The sequence below is a fragment of the Mustelus asterias genome, chromosome 14 (genome assembly GCF_964213995.1).
Source record: "Mustelus asterias chromosome 14, sMusAst1.hap1.1, whole genome shotgun sequence".
In the NCBI taxonomy this organism is placed as follows: Eukaryota; Metazoa; Chordata; class Chondrichthyes; order Carcharhiniformes; family Triakidae; genus Mustelus; species Mustelus asterias.
Window position 1 is genome coordinate 101,804,766 of NC_135814.1, and position 12,256 is coordinate 101,817,021.

Below are 12,256 nucleotides of genomic sequence, written 5' to 3' on the forward strand. Positions count from 1 at the left end.
GATCTTATAGAGGTCTATAAAACAATGAGGGACATAGATAAGGTAGATAGTCAACATATTTTCCCAAAGGTAGGGAAGTCTAAAACTAGAGAGCATAGGTTTAAGGTGAGAGGGGAGACTTAGAAAAGGGTCCAGAGGGGCAATGTTTTCACACACAGGGCGGTGAGTGTCTGGAACAAGCTGCCAGAGGTAGTAGTAGAGGTGGGTATAATTTTGTCTTTTAAAAAACATTTAGACAGTTACGTGGATAAGATGGGTGTAGACGGCTATGGGCCAAACGTGGGCAATTGGGACTAGCTTAGTGGTTGAAAACGAAAGGGCAGCATGGACAAGTTGGGCCGAAGGGCCTGTTTGAATGCTGTAAACCTCTATGACTTTATGGAATTATAGAGTACAGTATAGAAGGGGGTCATTTGGCCCATCGAATCTGTACCGACCACAATCCCACCCAGGCCCTATCCCCGTAACCTCACGTATCTATCCCGCCAATCCCCTTGACACTAAGGGGCAATTTAGCATGGCCAACCAACCTAACCTGCACATCTTTGGAGTGTGGGAGGAAACTGGAGCACCCGGAGGAAACCCATGCAGACACAGGGAGAATGTGCAAACTCCGCACAGACAGTGACCCGAGGCCGGAATTGAACCTGGGACCCTGGTGCTGTGAGGCAGCAGTGCTAACCACTGTGCCATCGTTCTGTTGTATAAATTCAACTTGATTCATTTCTGCTGCGTTTTTTCCCCAGCACTTCCTGTTTTTATTTTAGATCTCCGGTATTTTGCCTCTTTGATAATTGACCTCTTTTGGCCGCGTTATGAATGGACCTTCCCTGACCGTCAAGGCCTGGAGTGGGACTCGAAACCGGGCCTCTGACTCAGAGACAAGGATGCTACCCACTGTGCCACAAGGCATCCACTCTGTCCCCGCATCTCCTATAATATAACAGTAAGTTTTCAGTCCAATTCCTATTATTCGGGCAAAGGCACCGATGTGGGTCCGTGATCTGATTCACATTCCCTTCCTCCTCCACCTCTGGGACCCTCCTTGTAGTGGCAGGGCTGAGATCTGGAATTGCCACCTGGGCACTTGCTGGCGGGACCCATGGAGTTCTGTTGTGTCACTCCCATCAGTGAAAACCATTTTTATCTGTTCATATGGATCTGCTTCGCTCCTTACCCCAAGCCCCGCTCACCTTGGGTAAATGGATTTCAGCTTCTGAATCTTCTGCAGTGTTTGGTTGTCCATCAATTCCGCAAAGGTCTGCATGTCAATCCTCACGATCTTTGTGCCTTGGCTCTTGATGCTAAATTCTCTTCTGTCCTTGAGGTTATTGGCCACAAAGTATTGCCGCAAGCCCTATATACAGACAATGGCAAAACTGTTACAACACCTCCCAGGCAATTAGGTTCTTGGCCACTCTTGCTGAGGGATCAGGTGACTCAATGTAGGCTACAGGTCAAAGGTGAAATGTGCTCACTCTCCACTACAGAATGACAAAAATAGCAATGTTCCCAAATACCCAAACACAGAGTGGATAATGAGCAATTTAGCATAGCCAATCCACCTAACCTGCACATCTTTGGTCATTAAGGGGCAATTTAGCATAGCCAATCCACCTAACCTGCACATCTTCATACATTAAGGGACAATTTAGCATAGCTAATCAACTTAACCTGCACATCTTTGGACTGTGGGAGGAAACTGGAGCACCTAGAGGAAACCCACTCAGACACGGGAAGAACGTGCAAACTCTGCACAGACAGTGACCCAAGGCTGGAATGAACCTGGATCCCTGGCGCTATGAGGCAGCAGTGCTGCTGGCCACTGTGCCACCATATTCCTTTTTGACAAACAGGAATGTTCAAAGGACTTTATTTTAAAACCACATTTCTTTTCTTGCCCCTGTGTGTACTTCCTGAGTTTTCCTCATTGCAGTATTTTGACGATTATGCTTTAATTCCTGGAGGATTCGGAACCCTGAATTTGGGAAATTGGATGAGGGGTGAAAGTTGACAGTGTAGGGATGTAAAAATAATGAGTGTAATTATATCAGGTGATTTCAACTTTCCCACCATTAATTGGGATAGACATCACGTTAAGGGCTTAGATGGAGTAGAGTTCTTAAAAGGTATACAGGAAAACTTCTTAGGTCAATATGTAGAGGATCCAACAAGGGAAGGAGCTGTGCTGGACCTAATTCTGGGGAATGAAGCTAGAAAGGTGGTTGATGTGTTGGTGGGGGAACATTTTGGTGATAGCGATCACAACATGGTTCAATTCACATTTGTTATGGACAAAGAAACTGACAAGTTGCAGAAAAAGGTTTTGGATTGGGAGAGAGTAGATTTTAGCAAAATTCAGCAGGATCTGGTCAAGATAGACTGGAACAGGTTACTTGTGGGGAAATCTACAGAAGAGCAGTGGGGAGTGTTCAAAGATGAAATGGGGAGGGTACAGGCCCAACATGTCCCCTCTAGGATAATAGGAAGGTGTAACAAACCCAGAGAACCATGGATGACCAGAGACATTCAGGATACAATGAGAAGGAAAAGAGAGGCTTTTAACAAGTATAAGGGGAGTAAGTCTGCAGAGGCATTAGTGGAGTACAGAAAGTGCAGGATGGAGCTTAAGAAATCAATTAGGAGAGCAAAGAGGGGATATGAGAAAGCTCTGGTTGATAAAAGTAGGGAAAATCCTAAGATATTCTATTAGTATATCAATGGGAAGAGGATAACCAGGGAAAGAGTCGGATCCATTAGGACCAAGGGGGAAATTGGTAGGGTGTTAAACAAATATTTCACATCTGTCTTCACCCATGAGAATGAGAAGGTAGTGATGGAACTTGGGGAGAGAGAATGTGAGGCTCTAGAGAAAATTATCATAGGGAGTGACAAGGTATTGGAGGTATTGGTAGGCTTAAAAGTGGACAAATCTCCAGGTCCGGATGAATTGTGTCCCAGGCTGTTGTGGGAGGCAAGGGAAGAAATTGCAGGGGCTCTGACCCAATTTTTTAATACCTCCCTGGCCACCGGGGAGGTGCCAGAAGACTGGAGAACAGCTAATGTTGTCCCACTATTTAGGAATGGTTGTAGAGACATGCCGGGAACTACAGGTCAGGGAGTCTCATGGCTGTGGTTGGGAAACTACTGGAGAAGATTCTGAAGGAGAGAATCTATCTCCATTTGGAGAGGCAAGGTTTGATCAGGGCTAGTCAGCATGGTTTTGTCAGAGGGAGGTCATGCTTAACAAATTTGATTGAAATTTTTGAGCATGTAACCAAGTGTGTTGTTGAGGGTAGTGCGGTTGATGTAGCGTACATGGATTTCAGCAAAACCTTTAACAAAGTCCCACATGGGAGACTTATTAAGACAGCTAATGCACATGGGATATAGGGTGATCTGACAAGGTGGATTCATAATTGGCTTAGCGGTAGGAGACAGAGGGTGGTGACAGACTGGAGGCCAGTGACCAGTGGCGTACCAAAAAGATCCGTGCTGAGCCCCCTATTGTTCGTCATTTATATAAATGACATACATGACTATGTGGGGGTAGGATCAGTAAGTTTGTCGATGACGCAAAGATTGGCCGGGTGGTTAACAGTGAGGTTGAGTGTCTTGGGTTACAGGAAGATATAGGTGAGATGGTCAAATGGGTGGATAAGTGGCAGATGGAATTTAACCCTGAAAAGTGAGAGGTGATGCACTTTGGAAAGAGTAATTTGACAAGGAAGTATACAATGAAAGGTCTGACACTGGGAACAAAGGGACCTTGGCTTGTTTGTCCATAGATCTCTAAAGGCAGAAAGGCAGGTCAATAGGGTGGTTGGAAAAAGGCATATGGCACATTCGCCTTTATCAATCGGGGTATAGATTACAAAAGCAGAGAGGTCATGATAGAGTTGTATAGAACTTTGGTGAGGCCACAGCTGGAGTACAGTGTGCAGTTCAGGTTGCCACATTGTTGGAGGGGCTGCAGAGGCGATTCACCAGGATATTGTCTGGGGTGCAACATTTAAGTTATGAAGAGAGGTTGGATAGGCTTGGGTTGTTTTCATTGGAGCAGAGAAGACTGAGGAGCGACCTGATTGAGGTGTACAAGATTATGAGGGGCATGGACAGAGTGGATAGGGAGCAGCTGTTCCCCTTAGCTGAAGGATCAGTTACGAGGGGACACAAGTTAAAAGTGAGGGGTGGGAGGTTTAGGGGGGATTCGAGCAAAAACCTTTTTCCCCAGAGGGTGGTGAGGGTCTGGAATGCGCTGCCTGGGAGGGTGGTGGAGGCGGGATGCCTCACATCCTTTAAAAAGTACCTGGATGAGCACTTGGCACATCATAACATTCAGGGCAATGGGCCAAGTGCTGGCAAGTGGGATTAGGTGGGCAGATCTGGGCATTTCATGCATTGGTGCAGACTCGATGGGCCGAAGGGCCTCTTCTGCACTGTAGTACTCTGTGTACACAGAGCAAGAATAAAAGACGGGAGACAGTATGGGTACAAATCGAATGATCAAAACAGCTTCGGATCAACTGCGGAGAAATGACCAAAACTGGAGATACAAGAACCATAGGTTGCAGAGCAGCAAAAGGCCATTCAGCCCATCATGTCTGTAATGTCCAAAAAAGAGAAAAAAGAAACTATCCTCTCATTTTAATCCTACTTTCTAGCACTGGTCTGTAGCTTTGTAGGCTCCAGCACTTCAGATACAGATCCAGATACTCGTTAGATGAACATGATCAGAATGATCTGGATATGTTGTGTGAGTGGCAAATCAATGTCAGATGCAGTATAATTTCGATAAATGTGATGTTATTCACTTTGGAAGCAAAAACAAGAAGGCAGATTACTACCTGAATGGCTGTAAATTGGGAGAGGGGAGTGTGCAGTGGGACCTGTGCAGAGGGACCTGGGGGTCCTTGTGCATGAGACGCAAAAACCCAGTCGGCAGGTGCAACTGGTGATCAAGAAGGCAAATGGGATGTTGGCCTATATCGCAAGGGGGATAGAATATAAAAGCAGAGATGTCTTGCTGCATCTGTACAGGGCATTGGTGAGGCCGCAGCTGGAATACTGTGTGCAGTATTGGTCCCCTTATTTGCGGAAGGATATATTGGCCTTGGAGGGAGTGCAGAGAAGGTTCACCAGGTTGATACCAGAGATGAGGGGTGTTGATTATGAGGAGAGACTGAGCAGATTGGGTTTGTACTCGTTGGAATTTAGAAGGCTGAGGGGGGATCTTATAGAGACCTATAAGATAATGAAGGGGCTGGATAGGGTAGAGGTGGAGAGATTCTTTCCACTTAGAAAGGAAGCTAGAACTAGAGGGCACAGCCTCAAAATAAAGGGGGGTCAGTTTAGGACAGAGTTGAGGAGGAACTTCTCTCAGAAGGTGGTGAATCTCTGGAATTCTCTGCTCACTGAAGTGGTGGAGGCTACCTCGTTGAATATGTTTAAATCACGGGTAGATGGATTCCTGATCGGTAAGGGAATTAGGGGTTATAGGGATCAGGCGGGTAAGTGGAACTGATCCACTTCAGATCAGCCATGATCTTATTGAATGGCGGGGCAGGCTCGAGGGGCTAGATGGCCTACTCCTGCTCCTATTTCTTATGTTTTTATGACCTGGGTGTCCTTGTGCACCAGGCGCTGAAGGTAAGCATGCAGGTGCAGCAGGCGGTAAAGAAAGCAAATGGCATGTTGGTCTTCATAGCGAGAGGTTTCGAGTACAGGAGCAGGGATGTGTTGTTGCGATTATACAGGGCCTTGGTGAGGCCACACCTAGAGTATTGTGTGCAGTTTTGATCTCCTTTTCTGAGGAAAGATGTTCTTGCTCGCGAGGAAGTGCAGCGAAGGTTTACCAGGCTGATTCCGGGGATGGCGGGACTGATGTATGAGGATAGATTGACGAGGTTAGGATTGTTTTCACTGGAGTTCAGACGAATGAGGGGGCATCTCATAGAGATTCATAAAATTCTAACAGGACTAGACAGGGTAGATGCAGGGAGGATGTTCCCGATGGTGGGGGAGTCCAGAACCAGGGGTCACAGTCTGAGGATTCAGGGTAGACCATTTAGGACGGAGATGAGGAGACATTTCTTTACCCAAAGAGCGGTGAGCCTGTGGAATTCATTACCACAGGAAGTAGTTAATGCCAAAACATTCAAGAGGCGGCTGGATATAGCACTTGGAGCGAATGGGATCAAAGGTTATGGGGAGAAAGCAGGATTAGGCTATTGAGTTGGACGATCAGCCATGATCGTAATGAATGGCGGAGCAGGCTCGAAGGGCCGAATGGCCTCCTCCTGCTCCTATCTTCTATGTCTCCATGAGCGTTTTAGCCTCCATCAGCAGCTAAGAGTGAATTCTAGGCACTCAGCGCCCTCGTATCCCCTCTAATCTTTCCACCAACCATCTTAAACGTATTCTGGTAATGGACCGCTGCTATTGGGAACAAGTCTTTTCTTTCTACCCTCTAGCTCTTTCATACTTCTGTACACCTCAACTAACTCACCTCTCAGCCTCCTCTGGGGAGGTGGTGGTGTAGAGGTGATGCAGAGTAAATGCAGGGTAATTCTCTGGGGACCCAAATCCTGCCACAGCAGATGGGTTTTCTATGTGGGTGGCACGGTGACAGTGATTAGCACTGCTGCCTCATAGCGCTGGGGACCTGGGTTCGATTCCCGGCTTGGGTCACTGTGTGGAATTTGCACGTTCTCCCCGTGTCTGCGTGGGTTTCCTCCGGGTGCTCCGGTTTCCTCCCACAACCCAAAGATGTGCAGGTTATGTTCCATAGAATAGAATCCATAGAATCCCTACAGTGCAGAAGGAGGCCATTCGGCCGATTTAGTCTGCACCAACCACAATACCACCCAGGCCCTATCCCCATAACCCCCATGTATTTACCCTAGCTAGTCCCCCTGACACTAAGGGGCAATATAGCTTGGCAAGAAACAGTAGATGTGTAAGTTAGGTGGATTGGCCATGCTAAATTGCCCCTTAGTGTCAGGGAGTTTAGCAGGGTAATTATGTGGGGTTACGGGGATTGTTGTCGGTGCAGGCTCGACGGGCCAAATGGCCTCCTGCACTGCAGGGATTCTAAGGAAAATTACCCTCGCCCATCCAATCTTTCCCCGCAGCTGCAGTTTTGAAGCTCTGGCAACATTCGTCGTTAACTCAGTATCTGGGAAACTGTAGAAAATTCTGGAAAATCTGACAGCGTCTGTGGAGAGAGAATAGAGTCCACGTTTTGATTTAGGATGGCTCTATTCTCTCTGCACAGATGCTGTCGGACCTGCTGAGTTCTTTTCCTGCATTTCCTGTTTCTGTTTCAGATTTCCAGCTTCCCCAGTGTTTTGCCTCTGGTGCAATGCTGAAACGTGGCACTCATTTAATTGATCTCTCAAATCATTGCCCGACTCAGATATTCTCCAAGTGGCACCACCAAGAGTAACTACTTACAAATACTTCTCCTGGTAGGATCGAATCAATCTTCATGTAAACAGCAACAGCCAGGGCTTTGGGGATCATCATTGTTTTCGATCCGTCAGCCCGAGCTTCTTCCATCAGTGACTTGATGGAACTGTGGACAAAACAAAATGTGCAGCAGCAATACTTGGCACTCGATTATCTGCAGGTCGATTGAAAGCACCTTCGAGACCATTCTCCCCTGAAATTTAATCTTTAATAACCGCAGGAGCATGGGAATAGAGGAGGCCATTCTACCCATCCGAGTGTGGCCTTCCATTCAATTAGATCTTGATGTGGAGATGCGGGCGTTGGACTGGCGTGGGCAAGAGGTGTCCCAACACCAGGTTAAAATCCAACAGGTTTATTTGGAATCACGAGCTTTCGGAGCGCTGCTTCTTCACCCAATTAGATCTTGGCTGATCTGTGCTCACTCCATATGCCTTCACCTGACCAGAATCTACCCATCTCAAGTCTTTCGACTGGGCGATTTTGAGATTTCTGCCAGTGAGCAAAAATGCTTCTGCATTTCGCTCCTTAGTGGCTGGCTTCTAATTTTTACCCTTTAATTTTGGTCCCCCCCGCACCACCCTCCACCAAGGCCAGAGGAAACTCTCCACATGGTAAATTCCAACAGGAATGCAAAGATTAGGAGCAGGAGTAGGCCATTTGACCCCTCAAAGGGCTTCTCTGACTGATTCCCTTAATTATTTCATTCCCTGACTCCACCAGTCACCTCCCCATCTACATTCAAGGGACGATGAGCTAAATGTAGGAGATCTGCCCTCAATTTAAGCCTTTCAGCCCAGGTATAATTGTGATGGATCTGCACTGCTCTCCCTCCTAGGAATATATAGCTTTTGGATCGCTAGTATTAAATGTTGAGCAAATATATTTGGACAAAGAGGATTGGGAAGAATACTGAGAGGTGGACAACAGAATTTATAATGCCATCGTTCACAGCTATGAGGAGAGAACACTGGGTGGCACGGTGGCACAGTGGTCAGAACCATTACCTCATAGCGCCAGGGACTCAGATTTGATTCCGGCCTTGGGTTACTGTGTGGAGTTTGCATGTTCTCCCCATGTCTGCGTGGGTTTCCTCTGGATTATAGAGTCAGAAGTTTACAGCATGGAAACAGGCCCTTCGGCCCAACTTGTCCATGCCGCCCTTTTATTTTAAACCCCAAAGCTAGTCCCAATTGCCTGCATTTGGCCCATATCCCACTATACCCATCTTACCCATGTAACTAAGTGCTTTTTAAAAGACAAAATTGTACTCACCTCTACTACTACCTCTGGCAGCTTGTTCCAGACACTCACCACCCTCTGCGTGAAAAAATTGCCCCTCTGGACACTTTTGTATCTCTCCCCTCTCACCTTAAACCTATGCCCTCTAGTTTTAGGCTCCCCTACCTTTGGGAAAAGATATTGACACTATCTAGCTGATCTATGCCCCTCATTATTTTATAGACCTCTATAAGATCACCCTTCAGCCTTCTACGCTCCAGAGAAAGAAGTCCCAGTCTATTCAGCCTCTCCTTATAACTCAAACCATCAAGTCTTGGTAGCATCCTAGTAAATCTTTTCTGCACTCTTTCTAGTTTAATAATAACCTTTCTATAATAGGGTGACCAGAACTGTACACAGTATTCCAAGTGTGGCATTACCAATGTCTTGTACAACTTCAACAAGATGTCCCAACTCCTGTATTCGATGTTCTGACCAATGAAACCAAGCATGCTGAATGTCTTCTTCATCAGTCTGTCCACCTGTGACTCCACTTTCAAGGAGCTCTGAACATGTACCCCTAGATCTCTTTGTTCTGTAACTCGCCCCAAAGCCCTACCATTAACTGAGTAAGTCCTGCCCTGGTTCGATCTACCAAAATGCATCACCTCGCATTCATCTAAATTAAACTCCATCTGCCATTCTTCAGCCCACTGGCCCAATTGATCAAGATCCCGTTGTAATCCGAGATAACTTTCTTCACTGTCCACTATGCCATCAATCTTGGTGTCATCTGCAAACTTACTAACCATGCCTCCTATATTCTCATCCAAATCATTAATATAAATGACAAATAACAGTGGATCCAGCACTGATCCCTGAGGCACACCGCTGGTCACAGGCCTCCAGTTTGAAAAACAATTCTCTATAACCACCCTCTGGCTTCTGTCAAGGAGCCAATTTTGTATCCATTTAGCTACCTCACCCTGGATCCCGTGAGATTTAACCTTATGCAACAACCTACTATGTGGTACCTTGTCAAAGGCCTTGCTAAAGTCCATGTAGACAACATCAACTGCATTGCCCTCATCTACCTTCTTGGTTACCCCTTCAAAAAACTCAATCAAATTTGTGAGACATGATTTTCCACTCACAAAGCCATGCTGACTTCTCCGGTTCTCACCCACAGTCCAAAGATGTCCAGGTTTGGTGAATTGGCCATGCTAAATTCCCCCTTTGTGTCCAAAGGTGTGCAGGTTAGAGGGATTGGCCATGCTAAATGTGCAGGGTTATGGGGATAGGCCTGGGTACGATCCGCTCAGAGAGTCGGTGCAGACATGGTGAGCCAAATGGCCTCTTCTGCACTGTAGGGATTCTATGATTCTACGAACACCTGTTAATGACTCAGGCCATCTCAAAGTGCTTCATGATCAATGAAGTATTGAAGTGTAGTCACTGTTATAATGTGGGAAAGAGAACAGGCATGGCAAGCAAATGTTTCAATAATTGAGCTAGGTGACATGATCTGGATTGCATTTGAGTGGTCGACCCCACTGTTGGAGCAGAGTCAAGACTGACGTGGGTCATGGGTCAATCTTCATCATAGATGCCATCCAATTTCCTGTTCCACGGAAGTCCAGGTGAAGGAAGAGCGAGACTGGAATTTAAGGCCAAAAACTGACCCTGTCGTGAGAACTTTCATTTAAATGGTTGGCCTTGGAATCCGAATGCTTCTGTGACTTACTCCTGCATCAGTTAATCCTCTCCCGTTTGCAGGCACTGTTTCCCCTGCAGTTCTAAAAATTCTCAACCCTGTTTTCAAATTCCTCAAAGGTCTTGCTCCCCCACCCCCCCCTCCACCCTCGCCATCCCCATCTCTGGCCTGCCCCAGCCTCAAGCCATCTCCAGAATCCCTGCCCTCCGACAGTCCTGGCCTCCTCAGCATCCTGACTTTCTTCACATTGCAAGCTGTTAACTTTGTGTTCAGGAAGTATCTCAATGAACCACTCTGATTCTCTATTAGACCTCCCTTAGAATCACCCATTTTCACAAAGCCCCTCCCAGTATCTCCTTATTTGGCTAGGCTTAAACTTAAACTCTCTCGGCCATTTCAAAGTTATTTATTAGTGTCACAAGTAGGCTTCCATTCGCACTGCAATATAGTATGAAAATCCCCATACCAAATAATTTCAGAGGGCAGTTGAGAGTCAACCACATTGCCGTGGCTCTGGAGTCACATGTAGGCCAGACCAGGTAATGACAGCAGATTTCCTTCCCTAAAGGGACATTAGTGAACCAGATGGGTTTTAAGGGTGGCACAGTGGTTATCACTGCTTCCTCACAGCGTCAGGGACCTGGGTTCGATTCCCAGCTTGGGTCACTGTCTGTGCGGAGTTTGCACGTTCTCCCCGTGTCTGCGTGGGTTTCCTCCGGGTGCTCCGGTTTCCCCCCACAGTCCGAAAGACGTGCATTGGCCATGCTAAATTCTCTCTGTGTACCCGAACAGCGCTGGAGTGTGGCGACTAGGGGATTTTCACAGTAACTTCATTGCAGTGTTAATGTAAGCTTACTTGTGACACTAATAAATAAACTTAAACTTAAAGGGTGTCGATGTTTAGTTTGATCAGCCTCCAGCGGGGCACCTTGGGCTGGTTTAACATGTTCACAAGTGCTACATAAATGCAAGTTGTTGCACGGTCGGACACATCAGTTAACACTCAGGCAAGATGCACAACTCGTTATACCTGTTTGATTTTTGGTATCTCCGTATGTCACTCTTCGACTTTGACTGCTGTTGCTTTCCAGAAACGAAGATTGGAATATTTGTACTGGATGTACTTGGACTGGAGGCAATGGTGCTTTTTAAACTGCTGCCTGATCCATACTGATGGGTTTGGGACTTGGATGGGCCCAGTCCCATCAACTTGGTTTGGGCATTGTTACCCAATTCCTGATGGATCGATGCTGTTCTGCTGTTTGGGCTGAGCTGTCGTCTGTCCAGTTTGAAGCTCTCTGTCAATTTTTTAAAAAAAAGATTATAACTGGCCACAGTCGCTGTTGTATGAAGATTCGCCATGATAAGACCATAAGACATAGGAGCAGAATTCCCCATAACCCCTGATCCCCTTAATCAAGAACCTATCTATCTCTGTCTTAAAGACACTCAATGACCTGGCCTCCACAGCCTTCTGCGGCAAAGAGTTCCACAGATTCACCACCCTCTGGCTGAAGAAATTCCTCCTCATCTCTGAGGTTGTGCCCTCTGGTTCTAGTTTTTCCTACTAGTAGAAACATCCTGTCCACGTCCACTCTATCCAGGCCTCGCAGTATCCTGTAAGTTTCAGTAAGATCCCCCCTCATCCTTCTAAACTCCAATGAGTACAGACCCAGAGTCCTCAACCGTTCTGTTCTGATGTGGAGATGCTGGCGTTGGACTGGGGTGGGCACACTTAGAAGTCTCAGAACCCAGTAAGAAGTCTCACAACACCAGGTTAAAGTCTGACGGGTTTATTTGGAATCATGAGCTTTCGGAGTGCTGCTCCTTCATCAGGTGAGTGGAGAGTTG

The 12,256-nt window shown here is 46.7% G+C and overlaps 1 protein-coding gene across 1 annotated transcript in view; it reads right to left on the bottom strand.

Annotated features, from left to right (window-relative positions):
* Positions 1–12,256, bottom strand: part of LOC144503908 (cyclic nucleotide-binding domain-containing protein 2-like) — a 51,964-nt gene that overhangs the window by 2,032 nt on the left and 37,676 nt on the right. The window contains exons 10-12 of the mRNA XM_078228973.1: positions 11,436–11,703; positions 7,456–7,576; positions 1,194–1,357 (exon numbers count right to left, since the gene is read on the bottom strand). Coding sequence (XP_078085099.1) covers positions 1,194–1,357; positions 7,456–7,576; positions 11,436–11,703 — 553 coding nt within the window. The remainder of the gene's footprint in view (positions 1–1,193; positions 1,358–7,455; positions 7,577–11,435; positions 11,704–12,256) is intronic.